A 17,009-nucleotide genomic window follows, 5' to 3' on the forward strand; every position below is an offset into this window, starting at 1 on the left:
ATTATTACTCTCTCATTTCTTTTTAAATGTTATATAATTTTTTTAATAGTCAAATAATATGAATTTTGAATAATAATTTAAAATATATTTTTAATTATATTAATATATGTATATATTTCCAATTTATAATAATTTTTTTATATATAAAATTTTATTTTAAATATTAATTAATATAATTTAATTTAATTTTTAATTTTAAAAATTACTCAAATTAATTCTCTAAAATATCACACGACAATCAGCTCAGAAACCAATGACATTGCTTTTTTAATCAAATGAGACCCACACCACATGATAGTCACCAACTTCTCCTCATATTCCCTTCTACCTCTCACGCGCTCTCCTTAAGCGCGTGTAATTAACCTTCATATCTGCAAGTAGGCACTGTATATTATTAGAGCACAAAATTTCGCAGCCAACGAAAAACTCACCGTTCAAATTATTTCGATTTCGCCGGCGATGAATTGAAATGAAATTCCCCAAAATCCGCAAAATACGATATAACCGTTTATGAACGCACAGGCGATTCATATATATACGTTTATGTGCTCTATGATTGGCCGTTTTTTCGGGTCCTAATGGAGCTGTTTGATTCTCAACTCAAACTTTTTTATTTGTGGGTGTGTTTTTAGGTAATAGTTTCGTATATCCTTTTCGTCCTTTTCAACAATTTTGATGTTTTTCTTCTATATTTTTGTTATTCGAATGCGTATTGGATGGAAATGGATAATTTTTTCCCAAAAGGAGTGATTTTTGATGTTATCTTTTCTTTTTGCTAATTTTTATTGTAGTTTTAATTGGATTTCTCTTGTGGGGGATAGGGGGTGGGGTAAGTTGTCTTAGAAGACCTATAAATTTCTCTAATTAAACCTGTACTTAGAGTCGACAAGTTTAAACAAGAAAAAAGCAAAGATTTCATATAGGCATACCAACTATTTGGAATTCACTTAGGGATTTTTTGGTACCTAGTAAAGAGGTTGCTTATCCATGTATTAATTTCTGTATAAGTTGTATAATTTTTGGTAGTTAGTTAAGAAGTAAGTTATTCAGCTATAAAATGAATATGATGTTTGGTTTTCAATTTAAAAACCTGCATAACTAATACATGTATAAGTTATGAGGGAATTGGTGTATTATCTTATGCAGGGCAGGGTAGAAGATGGAATAGCTAATTCCTGCATTACTATACCTGCATAATTCTAATAAGATACCAAAGGACTCTTTAGTTGATATAAAACTTGCCTGAGGACAGGAGCTTGCTCGGAGCATTTTTAGTCTAGTTAGTGACTAGGACTAAGTGTGAGATTTTAGAGATCCTCTACTTTTAGAATTTAGAGAACCCCTAATTTTCCTTCAATAGACAAATTATTCACCAATATTAGGATGAAATAAGTCTGAGTGGAGCAAACTGAATATTAGAGGATTCATATAGCCCATTCAAACTAATTTGAGCTTGAGGCATGGTGAATACTTGCCTGTTTTTATTTAGATTAAGTTGGTTGAGATTGAAAATTTCAACATTGACTCTGAGTCTGGACTTCTTACTACTTTATATTCAGTTTATCTGGTTGGGGTACTGAGATAAAGGCGGAAGCTTTAGGTTATAGCTGATGTCAGTGCTAAATTAACTTGACATGATCAATTCTATTCCAAGCAAAAGGGAAAATATGAATATAGGAGGTTAGCCTTGTATAAACATGGTTTAATAGCAGGTGGGTTCTTCTTGCATTCTGAAATTTATTAATCTCTTATCCTGGTTTGATAGTATTACTCAACTTTTAGCACTATCCAGCTCAGAGCGACATTGGTTTGGTAGTTTCTCATTCAAGTCCTATTCTCTTTGGTCATTGCAACCAAAGACGTTATTCAAGCCTTTTTTTTGCCAACACAATGTATGCTCATCATTTATGCTAAAATTGCTCCCTTTTTGCATTTAATGTCCACTTTAATAACTTTGCTCTTGTATGGTTGAATCCTTGCTAGAAATGCAAGACAATGAAAACCTTGATGTCAACCTAATACCTTTCCTTCTGAATTCACGGAAGAAATCATTAATCTTTCTTCTTTTATTTTTAATAACCGTGGTGTCTAGCCAACTTTCTTGTACCTCCACTAATTCAATGGGGTACCTGGTACCTCCACAAGCACAGGTACTGGGTACTTAGAAAGAAATCACCTAGTGAAAAAGCTAAAAAAATGGCAGCCTGGTGCATGAAGCATCCCCGTTCTCGCGGGGTCTTGGAAAGAGTCGCACCACAAGGGGATGTGATGTAGGCAGCCTACCTTGACACACACATAACTGGCTAATTCTGTTGGGATCTCTAATGTGGATGTATCTGAAAAATGCATAGTATTTCCATGTGTAGTAACATGATGCAATTCATCTTTATTTTATTCAACATTTCTTCAACTTAAAATTGTGAATGTGATGAGTATCTTTGGTTGGCATGGTTTCAATATTAGTGATAATTTGCATTGATTTACTATGGTTACAAAAAAGATTCCAGATGTACTATATGTTCTACTTGGCAGTGCCAGGGTCTTGCATCATCTTACTTGCAAGTCATGCTTGATTTCTTTGCTTGGTTGTAAGTTAGCTGTCACAATGACATATAACTTTCATTTGTGGGGTTTAGCATTTAGCTATCATGCAGTTTCTGCATTTGCTGAATATTCACCATTGACAAACTATGCTTGACCATCTAAGTTTGCCTACATTAGGCAAGAAATTATCTTGTATACTCCTTTTCAGTTGTAGTACGCTTATTGTTTCTGTTCATAATAATCCATGCTACCACCTATCCATGTTAATCACTTAATTTTTAAAATGGTTATTTTTTCTTTTATATTTTTCCTTGGTTCTGTGTCCAGTCATGAGCACCATGTGTGTTTAATAATCCTACATGAAAGGTATGTTACGTATTGTCTTTGAGGTTCTTGGTGTTTTGATTTTGATGTCCTCCTGATGATGCAGGAATCAATCTTGGCCACTGGTTACTCAAATTAGAAGATACTAATTGAGGAGAATATAGCAGTGTGTGGTACTCCTTCAAAAAGTTAAATGGAAGCACGTCCTGCTGTGTCTGTTCAAAGTGTGGTTGCAAGTCAACTCAGTAATTGTGGTGCATCAGGGGCACTTTCTTCTTCTTTGTCTATGTTTCCAACAGCCCTAGGAGAAAAGTACCCTAAGTTTCTAGACTTGCAGCAGGCTTCGATGGAGAAGGAACTCAAGCAACATCCTGGAACTGTTGTCTCTTCTTTGCCTTCCAACAGTGGGGCTGTTGGTCTTATGTTCTCATCATCATCAGGGTTTTCCGCAGATCATCATTTCTCATCTGTTTCATCCCAGGAAAAGCATTCAGGACCTGCACCTTTCATTTCTCAGTCAACATATAGTGAGACATCGATCCAATTACCTCATTCAGGAGTTCTTCAGTCCACAGCATCAAGCCAATATTTGAACGAAAACCATGAACCCTGGTGTATAGATCCATTGCCTAATTTCCTTGATTATTCGATGAATACCCCTGTCCAGAATAGTCAGGTAGCTTGCAGCAATAAACAAACTGATTGGCAGGAATGGGCCGACCTTGTACTCAATGATGAAGATGCTCTGACTTCTAATTGGAATGACATCATGGCTGATACAAGTATTGGCAACTTGGAGCTGAAGGTCAGTTTTATTCTGCACTGACTGCTGAATTTCTGTTCCTCATTCATTTACTTTTCGTATTGGTGATAAAAGAACAAAAGGAGACCCATTCTTATCTTGTCATGTGTTCAAAGATGCAATTACAGGAGGAACAACAACCTTTAAATTTGCCAATGCAGCAAGTCCAAGCATCACAGCAAATCCCAGCTGTGCCTGTAGAAACTTCGGCTATTGCTCCTGTATCATCCCCTGCAAGTAGTGCTGCAACAAAGCAACGCATGCGTTGGACTCCAGAACTTCATGAAGCCTTTGTTGAGGCAGTCAACAAGCTTGGTGGAAGTGAAAGTGATTTCTCTCCTTGCTGTGCATCATTTTTTATAAAGTTCTCCTTGTTGTGCATCATAAACTGAGTTTTAGTATTGGACTGTTGTCTGACTCCGTGATTTTACATGAGCTGCAGGAGCTACTCCAAAAGGGGTGCTAAAAATGATGAAAGTTGAAGGTTTGACCATCTATCACGTAAAAAGCCATTTGCAGGTTTTTGCTATCTCTTGTCCTCAATTTGGTTAGCTTTAGAGATGGACCTTTTGTATTTCTTTATTGATTGTTGTGAACCATTTTTCTGAAATGCAGAAATATCGAACAGCTAGATATAAACCAGAAGCATCAGAAGGTATGCAGAAATTTCTCACTCTTTTGTGTTTGTTTACGTGTCTATTTTTTCATTCATTTTATTTTTTCTCTTTTCTCAAGCAATTTTAAAGAAGTGTTTTGTTCTTATTTTTGAATTAACTTTGATTGTTGTAAAGCTGTGAAAATCTTTTGAGCCAGTGGTTGTCTAATTTTGGATGTCTAATTTTTAAGTACTTGAGATCTGAAAGGTTCTTCTTCACAACTGAGTGCATGCGTGTGTATGTGTGTTTGCATGTTTTAAGTATTTATTCATATGTCAACGTATTGTTTTAGTATTTAATCTCATGTGACAAAAACTTGGAATTGAAACTCCATTGATGACCTGAGCTAAGCTTCCATTGAAGCTTGAAGAAGAAGAAAAAAAAAGCTGAAGAACAGAACTGAGAGGAGAGAAATCTTCTATTTCATTGAAAAGAAAAATTAAGCAACAAGATACAAGCTTAGACTAATTTATATAGAAAATCAACTAACTAACTAATTTCTGATCATGTACAGCTATTGACAGCTGTCAAGTCTAACAACTTAATCTAACTAACTAATCCTAATTAACACTAATTAATCTGTTCATTCCCAACACCCCCCCCCCCCCAAGTTGGAGGGGGAGGAATCCACTGCCAACTTGCCCATGCAGTGTGCTTGATTCCTGTTAGGGATTTAGTGAACACATCAGCTAATTGATCATGAGTTGAAACATGATGAAGAGTAATGATCCCATCTTGTAGGGTGTTCCTCACAAAAATGGCAATCCACCTCTATGTGTTTCGTTCGTTCGTGAAAACAGGATTCCTAGCTATATGAATTGCTGCTTGACTGTCACAGTACACAGGAGTAGGATTAGTGCAAGGAATATCAAACTTTGTCAAGATTCTTCTTAGCCAAATCAATTCTCCAACCACCATTCTAATGGACCTGTATTCTGCTTCAGCAGACGAAAGAGAAATAGTGGCTTGCTTCTTGGACTTCCAACTAATTGGATTGTTCCCAATCATTACAATATAACCGCTGACTGATTTCCTAGAATCAGGGCAAGAAGCCCAGTCTGAATCACAATGTGCTTTAAGAGTGAATGTAGGATCTTTTGACATGAAAATCCCTAAGGTAGGATCATTCTTCAAATACCTAAGAACATGTATTGCAGCCTTGAGATGAGGTTCTCTTGGAGCTTGCATGTATTGACTCAAATGTTGAACACTGTAAGCTATATCCAACCTAGTATTAGTGAGGAAGTTGAGTTTCCCCACCAGTTTCCTGTAATAGGTAGGATCACTAAGAAGGGGTCCTTCATCTGCAAACAATTTGAGATTGGATTCTAATGGAGCAGCTACTGGTGTGTAGGACATGCAATTAAACTCCTTCAGCAACTCTGTGGTGAACTTCCTTTGAGATATAATGACACCATCTTCCTCGTAGAACAACTCAAAACCAAGGAAATAATGTAGTTGTCCCAGATCTTTGATTTTGAAAGCATTATGTAGAAAAGACTTTAAGTTGTTGATTTCTGTTAAATCTGTTCCTGTGAGCACTATATCGTCTACATATACTGCCACAAAAACTGATGAAGTAGCAAATTTTCTGTAGAAGAGTGAGTAATCCTCAGCTGAGTGGACAAATCCCCTTGACTGTAATGCTTCTGTGAGCTTATCATACCACTGTCTGTTGGCCTGTTTCAACCCATATAAAGATTTCTTTAGTTTGCATACCAACTGTGGATTATTTATTTCCAATCCTTGAGGAGCATCCATGTCAACTTCCTCATGCAGATCTTCATGTAAAAATGCATTGTTTACATCTAGTTGATAAAGTTTCCATCCCTTTTTGATTGCTACACTAATCAGAGTTCTAACAGTGGTCATTTTAACCACTGGGGAAAAGATCTCAGTGTAGTCAACTCCTGCCTGTTGAGTGTATTCTTTTACCACTAATATTGCTTTGAACCTCTCTATAGATCCATCAGCTTTGTGCTTGATTTTGTAGACCCATCTACAACCTATTGCTTTCTTCCCTGTAGGTAAATGAACTAAATCCCAAGTTTGGTTAGCATGTAAGGCCTCAAATTCCTGTGTCATGGCTGCTTGCCATGCAGGATTCATAGCTGCTTCTTCATAAGAATTAGGTTCTCTATCATGAGAAATGTTTTGCATTACCTGCTGGCTATCTGGATCCAAGGAGGTGAGGGAGAAATGTCTGGTTTTGGTGAAGAGGGCACTGAGAGATGTAGGTGGTGCTTGGGCTTGGTCCTTCAGTGAAGGAAGGGAATAGACAAATTCCTTTAAATGGGATGGTGTAGTAAGGGGTCTAGAGGATCTCCTAGGTGCTGGTATGTTCAGATGACCATCAGGTTCAGGCATGGACATAGACAAGTTAGGACTTAGATGCATATTGGGATAGTGTGGAGTATTTTGAGTGGTGGTAGCAGGGTAGTTGGATGTAGTATGTGGTATGCATGGTGAGGTGTTGTGTTCTACAACATCAAATGGTGATATATTCTCAATATTGACATGTATCATTTAAAGTGTTGTCTTCAGGAAACATCAAAGAAAATTCAGAATTCACATGCTTCAATATAGTGGGAAAAGAAGAAAGAGTTGGTGAAGAGACAAAAGGAAAGATATTTTCATAAAACTGAACATGCCTAGAGACATTTATCTTCTTGTTGGCTTAGTCAAGAACCTTGTATCCTTTTGTTCCAAAAGGGTATCCTAAGAAGATGTGGGGTTGTGCTCTAGGTTCAAATTTGTCTTTGTGAGTCTTGAGGGTGGTAGGATAACATAAGCATCCAAAACTCCTGATGTGAGAATAATTGGGTTTCTTTAGGTAAAGAAGTTCATATGGACATTTATTCTTGAGAGAAACAGATGGTAGTCTGTTAATTAAGTAAGTGTCAGTCAAGAGACACTCTCCCCAATATTTTATGGGGAGTTTGGATGGATATAGAAGTGCCCTTGCTGTTTCTAAAAGGTATTTGTGTTTTCTTTCTACTACACCATTTTGTTGTGGTGTGTAGGGACATGACCTTTGGTGTATAATTCCTTTGGATTGGTAAAACATTGTGGCTTCATGACTGGTAAACTCCAACCCATTGTTTGATCTCATGGTTTTGATACAAGTTTGGAATTGGTTTTCCACTATCTGAACAAAAGCTTTTAGGATTTGTAAAGTGTTGCTTTAACAGCTCATTAAGTCTGTCCAGGTGGATCTGGTATGGTCATCTACCATAGTCAGAAAATATTTGTAGTTGTTGTGTGTGGATACATGATATGGTCCCCAAACATCAATGTGGAGGAGGTCAAAAGGTTTATTAGTGGAAGATAGGGACTTTTGTGGAAATGGAGGCCTGTTTTGTCTTACCATGGGGAAAATTTGGCATAAGAAAGATTGTTTAGAGAAAAACTAAACTGGTATAGAGGATATCCCCCTCATTTTCATAAAAGGAACATGTCCTAATCTGTTATTCCATAAGAAATCTACAGAGTCTCTAGTAAATGAGCAATCTTTAGAAAATGAAGGATAATGAGAAGAACATGCTTCTTTATTTTGTGAATGGCAAGCATTTATAGATGAAGGGATAGGGGATGGGAAAGCCTGTGAAGCATGAATATCACACGTAGCAAAATCAATGTAAGAGGCCTATTGTTCTTTTGTTCTTTGGTCAGGGTGAAACTACTATCAGTTCTTTGGCTTCTAAGGTCATCAGAATGATCATCCAACACTAAACCAGGTCCTCCATGTATAGCTGCAGCAGATGTATTTTTACCTTTTGTGAACTTGAAATTTTGTGGAAAGCCATGGAGCCTGTAACATTTGTCCTTGGTGTGTTCTGGCTTTTTGCAGTAGTCACAAAACACTGGAAGGCTTGAAAAACTACCTCTATGGAACTGCCGATTGGACTTGTTTCCTTGTCTTGGTGTGGCATTATTGTTATACTGGTTGTAGTTTGTTCTAAACTGGGAACTTCCATGTGCACTCAAAGTTGAACTATCTATGGTTAAATGGTTGCGTGGCCTCACCTCCCGTTGCTTTTCTTTCTGAATAAGAATGGAAAAACCTTGTGCAATCGTAGGAAGAGGATTCATCATCAGTATACTTCCACGCACCACTATGTATACTTCATTCAGTCCCATCAAAAATTGAACGAGTCTCCTATCTTGTTCAGCTTTGTGCATAGCAGTTTTGGCACCACAAACGCATGCACAATTACATTGATTATTATTATCTAATGTGCCAAGTTCTTCCCACAGTCGCTTCATCTTAGTGTAGTAAGTAGTAATATCCATGGATCCCTGAGTTAGGTCACTAATCTCCTTTTGAACTTGATACAATTTAGCACCGTTAATTTGATCATACTTGTCTTCTAGCTCTTGCCAAAGTTCAGCAACATTGTTAACATATTGTAAGCTATCAGCAATGTCTTTTGTGAGTGAATGCAATATCCAGGAGGTAACCATGTTGTCGCATCGTTCCCATTGGTTGAGAAGGGGATCGTTTGAATCTGGCCTTTTGCACTTGCCATTGACGAATCCCATCTTGTTCTTCACGGATAAAGCTCGCAGCATACCATGTCGCCATGACCTGTAGCCAACTCCATCAAAAACGCCTAGAGTAATTCCAGAACCAGCACTCTCAAAGGGGTGCATGTACAATGGATCAGTCGGATCTATGGTCTCTTTCTCTCGTGCCATATTGTGAATGAGAATGAGGGAGATCAGCAACAATACTCACCAGCAATCAATGAATAGGAACGAAATCAAAAAATCACCAGCAAAGGAAGTATGAATTGAAGAATTGTCATGACCCAAAAATCGAGGTCATGATGGCACACATCTCAAAACCCAATCTGATGTGTAACCCTAAAAATAAAACTCATACAAGACTCCCAAAGGGGAAAGTGATGGCACAATTTAAATAAAAAGAAAAACAATAAAGAGAAAATTATCCCAAAACTTGGTGTCATAAGTATAAAGAGCATCTAATACAAGGTTTAAATCTGAAGATACAACATAAGTCTCTGAATGATCCAAAAGACTGAAAAATAAAGATAGACTAGTGATTATCCGAATTCTGGGACCTCACCACTAATCTGAGAATACACAATCCGCTAGAATATCAACTTCCACGTAAGTTACCCCGACTAGTATCTGCATGAAAAAGGGATACAGAAGTAGGGGTGAGTACAGTTCACATGTACTCAGTAGGTTTTAGCTGACTGAGTATAAGGAATTAATCAAACCTATGAAATAAACTAAGGAACGCTTCCACCTGCATACAGAAAAGTCCCACTTCGGCATCGGTGCCACCAGTTTATATATATATAGTGACACGAGTAAAGTAAACCCATAATAACAGCTCATAATCGCAATTAATCAAATAATTCAAGCAACACAAATATCAATGCAATGCAATGCAATATGATGATGCAATGATGTGGTGGTACGGTGGAATTAAGACTGTCGCATAGCCTGTCGTATACACCTGCCGAGCTGTGCTACCAAGCAGGACCCATGGGGGTCTCGCAGACCATATACCTCAATCACAATATCTCATTATCCTTGCCACCTCCTCGTGGTCAAGGGATCACAATGCATCCACTACCCTGTCGGAAAACTGCTTCGGTCAGGGACTCAAGATACAAAGGTTGGGATCACAATGCATCCACTACCCTGTCGGAAAACTGCTTCGATCAGGGACTCAAGATACAAAGGTTGGGATCACAATGCATCCACTACCCTGTCGGAAAACTGCCTCGGTCAGGGACTCAAGATACAAAGGTTTAAACGTGTTTCGTTTTCTTTCTCAAAAAGGATTTCCATATTTCTCAACTTCCCATGTTTCATGATATGATGAATGAGGATGAATGCATCAAAACACACATGGCATGGAAGTAATATTCAACTCATATGTGGTACAAGGTTTAAAGTTCTCAAAACTTAACCTACACATGATATTCACCCTCAATAAATAGTAATGGGAAGGAAATACTTCTATTTAAATATTCACCCCTTTCTCAATGATACTTCAATACTCAAGCATGCTCAAAACCCCCAACACAACCTCTCAGGCGAGCATCACAAGTCAAATAATATACTCAAGCCTCTCTCTTAGGCAAATCACGAATCACATGCTCTCAAAGCAAATAAGATAACAAATAAGGCCTCCACACGGGCTATGTAATAAAATAAACCCCCACATGGCAATACATTAATAAATAAGCCCCCACACGGGCATCACAATATATATATAACATTCTCAACTCATACTACGACCTCATCCCAAAGTCTATAACATATGAATGACTAATTACCCCATCTCAATCTCAAAGGATAGCCAAACCTACCTCAATTGCCGAAATCGCACTCGAACACCTCCACCGAACAAGCAACTCTCGAATTCAATGCCCGGACTGACAACCCACTATCAACAATAAAACATACACATCACAAGGAGTCCAATGACACCCATATTGATAGGTTTCGGAACCGGGGATAAAATGGTCCAAAAATTAATTATTTCCGAAAAAGATCAAATCTGGAAATTTATTGGACAATCACATTCTATTTGTAATAAGGAACTCATGGTTGAAAACCCCATAAAAATAGAGCTCAAAACGAGTTAGAAATCACCATTTTCCGTAAATTCGAATTAGGGAAGAAACAAAGATTTTTGGGGTTTGAAACTAAATTTTAGGGGTTAAAATCATCAAAAACTTAATGAAAAGGGAAGGTTTTAGATCAAAAATCACTTACCCAACACTTTGCCTTAAAAATCTCTTCTCAAATCACCTCAAAGAGTTCAAGAACTCAAACAAATGATGAAAAATATTGAAATGGGAAGAAAGGGGCATTTTCTGCCCAAAAAGTTACTGTTCACGCGTGTTACTGTTCACGCGTATTTTGTACAAATTTTCGAAAATCACCCTCAAGGTCATTACAAGAATGAAATTCGAAATTGGGGAAAACAAGTGAATGAGCAGAAAACTAACAAATGGAGCAACCTTACTCTGATACCATGACAAAAACTTGGAATCGAAACTCCATTGATGACCTGAGCTAAGCTTCCATTGAAGCTTGAAGAAGAAGAAAAAGAAAAAAACCCGAAGAACAGAACTGAGAGGAGAGAAATCTTCTATTTCACTGAAAAGAAAAATTAAGCAACAAGATACAAGCTTAGACTAATTTATATAGAAAATCAACTAACTAGCTAATTTCTGATCATGTACAGCTGTTGACAGCTGTCAAGTCTAACAACTTAATCTAACTAACTAATCCTAACTAACACTAATTAATCCGTTCATTCTCAACAATCTCATGTGAAATTCTTCAATTTTTATATGCATGGTAGCAGATGATGAAGTTATTCTTCGACAGCTATTCATATGGTAGCTTTCTAGTGCATAATAGATGAGCTTTTTCTTGTTGTAGCGAAAAAATTCCCAAGAAGAAATTCTATGCTGTATCTGAAAGATTTGGACCTGTGAGTTATCAACTAGGTTTAGAAGCAATGAGTCTCGGATCAGATCTTTAGTTGGTACTGTCTCAGGAACATGGACTTGTGTTCTGTTTGAGAACTTCGTGTGAAGTGGTATTTTTTTCTATGTTTGGTACTTGTCAAGAATTGAATGAGATAATACTGTGGGAAAGTTATGGTGTAGGGAACTTTAAAAGTTTGGGACTACTTAAGGATAACCTAAACTTTGTACACAATTTCCAACATCTGGTACTTTGTTTTGTAACATCACTTCTCATAGCCTAGTTCACTCCCTTAAGGTATTTCTTTTGTATGTTTCTCTTATTTAAACCCCCTCTTCTCTCTCTCCCTCCCTCCTTAGCTGAATGTGTTTGCCCAACTTACACTGCATGCAGTATTTTCTTCTTAACTCCTATCTTTTTTCGACAAGACATAATTTTATTAATATAACCCCAAGATGGTACTGCACTTAGTAAAAAACAGTTTGCTGGGTATGAGTCTCTTATAACTTCAGGGATTCCAAAAACTCCAACATTACATCAACGACATTAGCAAAAGAAGCATTACACCAAAAATTTTAAATTCCGGATACATCTATTTTAGGTTTTTACATTTCTTTTTCAGTCAAAAATAACTTCTCATACTAGAGACTATTCCTCCATCTCTTCTTTTCCTGCATCTGTTGCTTTTAAACTCAATGTAAGAACTAAAATAGTTTCCACGGCCCCTCCCCCATCAATTTTACCCACTTCAAATGAAAATCTGTTCCATGAAGGATATATTTTGTCGAAGGCTAATTTTGGGGGTGAAAAATCTTATCAAGGGCATCAGTATGTTGAACATCCCTGATAGGAAATAGTGACAAATATTTTAGGATAGAAGAGTATTATGAACTTTATATTGTCTTATAAAAAATATATCCGAGCCTGTCTTTTTCTAACCTGAGTCAGATACTCTTCAACTTAATGGTTAATCAGCACAATTATTTCATTGCTAAATATCCTGTGTATTCTTTTCGTTTCTTATTTCGAGGTTGTGATTAATTAATTTCTCCATTCATTCTTATCTTCTGATGATTTTGGTTGCTGACATTCTTTTCTTTTATCTCATAGCTGGGTCTTCAGAGAAGAAACAATCTTCACTAGATGATTTGTCATCTCTGGACCTTAAAACGTAAGTTGCTGTTCCATGTCCGCACCTCAATTGATCAGCTATTATATATCCTTGGAAATATTGTTATAATTATTACAAGTCACTTTATTATTCTATGCATAAGAGATACTTCCGCATTATATCTTTCATAAAGTTATAACGTAAGCCTTCTCCTTTTCTCCTCCGTTTCATCTTCTACCCTGACTCCCCCCCCCCCCCCAACCCCACTCCACAGATGAAACAAAAGAATATCTATGCTTGGCACAGTGTATAGGAAGAGTGACTTATTCCATCTTCTCAGCAGAACTTCTATCTTGCACAGAAGACTTTGGCGCTGAATCTTGACTGCTTCTTTGTTTTCCAGCATAAAATTCTCTTCCGCAGGAGCATTTCTCTCTATCCTCTAGCTAATATTGAAAATTTACCAGTTTTCTCTTCCTCACCTAAAATAACAGATTATCAAATTTGGTGCAAGGGTCAAACTTGAGTTTACAGTAATCAGGGGTTGGCCCACCGTCATTCGGGAATCTCCTCTTCAGTGTCACCTTCTTATCGTGGTTTGGGGAATTTGTTCAGATAAGGATTTTGGCATTTTAATATTTCTGTTCCATGTTTGACCTCTCTGTGTTGATGATGTTTTCAGATTAGCTGTTAGGTTTTGGGTGTTGGTATCATAGGTTTGGATGTTTTTAGAGGGATGGAAGTTGTCCTTTTCTTTTTCCTGTGGCATTGTGCTGTATTATTAAACAATTCCTGGGCCAACAAAACGTTCACATCAATATCATGCACATACTTGATTTTGCCATTCTTTTAAAAATATCCTTTGCCCGGTATATTTGGATTGCTTGTTTGTCCTCTAATTTACAAGAGATTACTGACTATTACCAGCTTTATCTTCATCATTTGCGCTCACGACATAGTTTTAAGAAACAGTTTCTGCTTGAGGATTTAGAACAATAATGTAAAATGTTTGTCCCCCCTTTTCCCATATCCTGCTTCGTTCTCAATAGGGCCCTTCTGTTCCTGATGTGGATACCACAAAGCAGTGTCCCTGAAATGCATTTACATAACCTTAGCATGTGGTCTGTCCCCTTTTCATTATGCATCACATGATGCTGAGGCTTTGTTTCATTAAATTTATGTTTTAGCTTTCATCTAGGAATGTGATTTGCGGGTAACCTATTGATATCATATACATGTTCAGTATCGATTTAGTGCTTTTTGTTTCACCTTTCGTAGATGAAGTTAACAATTTTTAATGTAAAGGGACATGAATAAATTACTATCTATAACATAAAATTTAGAGATTAAGAAACTGAAAATTCTACAAGTTTGAAAACTCTTCATTTCAAAATATTCTAATAATTACCACAGAAATACAATAGTTAATATAAAGCCAAAATTGACAATTTTTCTGGAGAGTAACACTGAGCTAATCTCTGTAGATTTAAAATTGTCTTGCACATAAACTAATGAAAGGAATTCCTACTTCTACATGAATTGGGAGTATGATTTAATTATTACAAGTTACTGTATAATGGACTTCATTAAGAGTAGAGTACTATTTACGCATATGCTTGGAGACCAAAATCATATAATAAAAGAGAACATGAACAATATTTACACCTGTTATTAGGAAACATGGAATGTACTTGGTACGACATATGTTTAAGCTATCCCGACAAGAAGGCTGACAAAAATTGTAAGTAGTAGTGGATGATGTTTAGTTGAAGAATCGATTTTACACAGGGCACTAATGGTGCTCCGAATACAATGACTAGGTGGTAGCTTCAGGGTTTCTGTATATGTAATTTTGAGTTTCCTGTTATATCTTATTGTCGTGTATACTTACAGGGGAATTGAGATCACCGAAGCATTGCGATTGCAGATGGAAGTTCAGAAGCGTCTCCATGAACAACTTGAAGTATGAATTCCTTCTGTTGAAGTAAAAAGTATTAACACTTTTATTGGTGGTCATTGCTTATATCTTCAACAAAGAACTTTTATATGAGAATATCTGCTTTTCATGTTTTATTTTCTTATGGGTAGCTTTTGGCTGCTTATGGCCTTTCCGAGTCCTCCAATCGTAATAGATAATTCTGAAGACAACGAACAGTGCACGTTAGATTTTATCTTTGTACATTTTCTGTTTGATTTATAACATAAGTAATTTCTGTAGGTTTCTCTTCCTTCTTTTGAAGATTTAATGAGATATGAGGAGTCTTCTTGATTAAGTCAATTTTGAGTTAATCATAGTTCAGTCTTGGGGCTAAAAATCTTCTCTATCATGCGTAATAGAGTAGCTTTTTTATGCCCATCGATTTAATGAATAGCCAGCTCGTCCAATCTCTTAATTATTTGATTGTCTCGTGGTAACTAACTTGCAGCACTTGTGATGTCATGTGCACTTATATTGTCATTTACATTTGCAGATTCAAAGAAATCTGCAGTTGCGTATAGAAGAACAAGGGCGATACCTCCAAATGATGTTTGAGAAGCAGTGCAAGACAATGCCTGGCGCAGACTTGGCTAAAGGCTCATCATCATCTACGGCAGATGATGCCTTTGCACAGTTGTCAGATGCAGTTCAAAACTCCTCTGGCAAAAATGATCCTGGAGTGTCAGAGGTTGATACTGCTAAAGAAGTTGATCACGAGAAACAGAAAGCGCGGGAAAGGGAAGTCCTTGGAGATCCCGAGACAAATATAACAAACACGTCTGATTCACCACCCCCCTTAAAGCGTTCTAAGTTGGATGAATAAGCATTTGTAGGTTCAAAAAACCATTGGTAGAATAGTGATATTTTGACGCTTGGAACATCAAATCCATGAGTACTAGAACAGAGTTGGCTCGTGAAGGAGCTAAAAATACCATGGTATTCTTTTCATAGACAATATCGAGGGGCCATGGCGTGTCCTCTCATTTGACATAGATCATAAAGAAATATCAAACCTTTGATGTTAGATTTGTCAATATGTGGCATTCCAGAGTCATCTTGGAAGGAAAATGAAGAAATATTGGTGGTCGTCGTCGTGTCAAATTCCATCATCTGAAAATGTAAGTTACCTGAACATGAATTGTTCGGTTATAGTCTTGTGTATGAGGAAGGAAAATGGTTCTTATTGCTTGAATTCTCATCAGTCACATTATGTAAATATAATATTTGCTAAAGATGCTGTTTTTTCTTCTTTTTTTTAAAATCTTTTTCTTTTAATCATGTTTAAGTAGGCTTAAGAATTCCTGAGTAGTGATTAGTCTTCCCTGTTATCTCCCTTCATCATGTCAAAGGCTGGTAAAGCTTTCGGCTTATTACAAGAAGTAAGCATTAAAAACAAAATGTTTGAAACACAGAGACGTTGATATGAATATCTTTTAATAAATACTTACTGTTCATTGAAAAAACTTAGATAAAGCATTGTTGGTTTTCAGAGCTATTGTCTTTCTGATTAAAGGTAGAATTACATTCTCGACAAAAAGGAAAAAATAAGGCAAGTGGAAAAACAAAACAAAACACAGAAGAAAGGGTATAAAGATCAGTACAACAACAATATATCCGATGCCCAACGTGTAATTTTATAAGTGGGTTTTGAAAAAAAAAATCACTAAATGAATAAAATTCAATTTTTTTAAAAAATAAAAATAAGAGAGGATTTGTATCCTGTAAACCATGGCCCTTGCATAAACCGCTTGATGTTCCCTACTAAATCAAGTATTTGATTATTAGTCTTGGAATTAATCGAATTTATTTATGTTATCAAATTACTGAAAAGCCTAGCTTCAAATAGCTTTTTATAGTAAACATGCATTTGGTAACATAGAGTAAATAAATTGTTACATCAATTGCAAGTATATAATTTCAATTGGAATGAATAATTTATAATGAGTTATCATTGGCCAACCGATGTAATGTTTGGATACCTTTCTGTCAAAGCTATCTATATACAGCCTAATCATACATGATAGATAGATCATACACAATATCATTTTAAGAACAAAAAAAATATTAGACAACAATATAATTTTTTTTTTTGTGAAAAAAAAAGGAGAAGAA

The 17,009-nt window shown here is 36.5% G+C and overlaps 1 protein-coding gene across 2 annotated transcripts; it reads left to right on the forward strand.

Annotated features, from left to right (window-relative positions):
• The first annotated feature begins 334 nt into the window (after positions 1–334).
• On the forward strand, positions 335–16,149 carry LOC129882723 (protein PHOSPHATE STARVATION RESPONSE 1-like). 2 transcript variants are annotated; one of them, XM_055957151.1, is made up of 8 exons: positions 335–632; positions 2,975–3,673; positions 3,799–3,997; positions 4,113–4,189; positions 4,286–4,325; positions 12,919–12,979; positions 14,813–14,882; positions 15,391–16,149. In XM_055957151.1, the coding sequence occupies exons 2-8, from the start codon at positions 3,062–3,064 to the stop codon at positions 15,718–15,720; spliced, it is 1,389 nt and encodes a 462-aa protein (XP_055813126.1). In that variant the 5' UTR covers positions 335–632; positions 2,975–3,061; the 3' UTR covers positions 15,721–16,149. The 2 variants fall into 2 exon arrangements, with proteins under 2 accessions (XP_055813126.1, XP_055813124.1); XM_055957149.1 differs by having other exon boundaries at positions 338–632; positions 3,787–3,997.
• Positions 16,150–17,009: the final 860 nt, after the last annotated feature.

The sequence above is a fragment of the Solanum dulcamara genome, chromosome 3 (genome assembly GCF_947179165.1).
Source record: "Solanum dulcamara chromosome 3, daSolDulc1.2, whole genome shotgun sequence".
NCBI classification, from domain to species: Eukaryota; Viridiplantae; Streptophyta; class Magnoliopsida; order Solanales; family Solanaceae; genus Solanum; species Solanum dulcamara.

Bases quoted from the DNA above. Each gene is read 5' to 3' on its own strand.
- LOC129882723 (XM_055957149.1), top strand. From the start codon at position 3,062: ATGGAAGCACGTCCTGCTGTGTCTGTTCAAAGTGTGGTTGCAAGTCAA. The intron at 3,998-4,112 runs GTGATTTCTCTC...CATGAGCTGCAG, and splicing joins CAAGCTTGGTGGAAGTGAAA to GAGCTACTCCAAAAGGGGTG. The intron at 4,190-4,285 runs GTTTTTGCTATC...TCTGAAATGCAG, and splicing joins ACGTAAAAAGCCATTTGCAG to AAATATCGAACAGCTAGATA.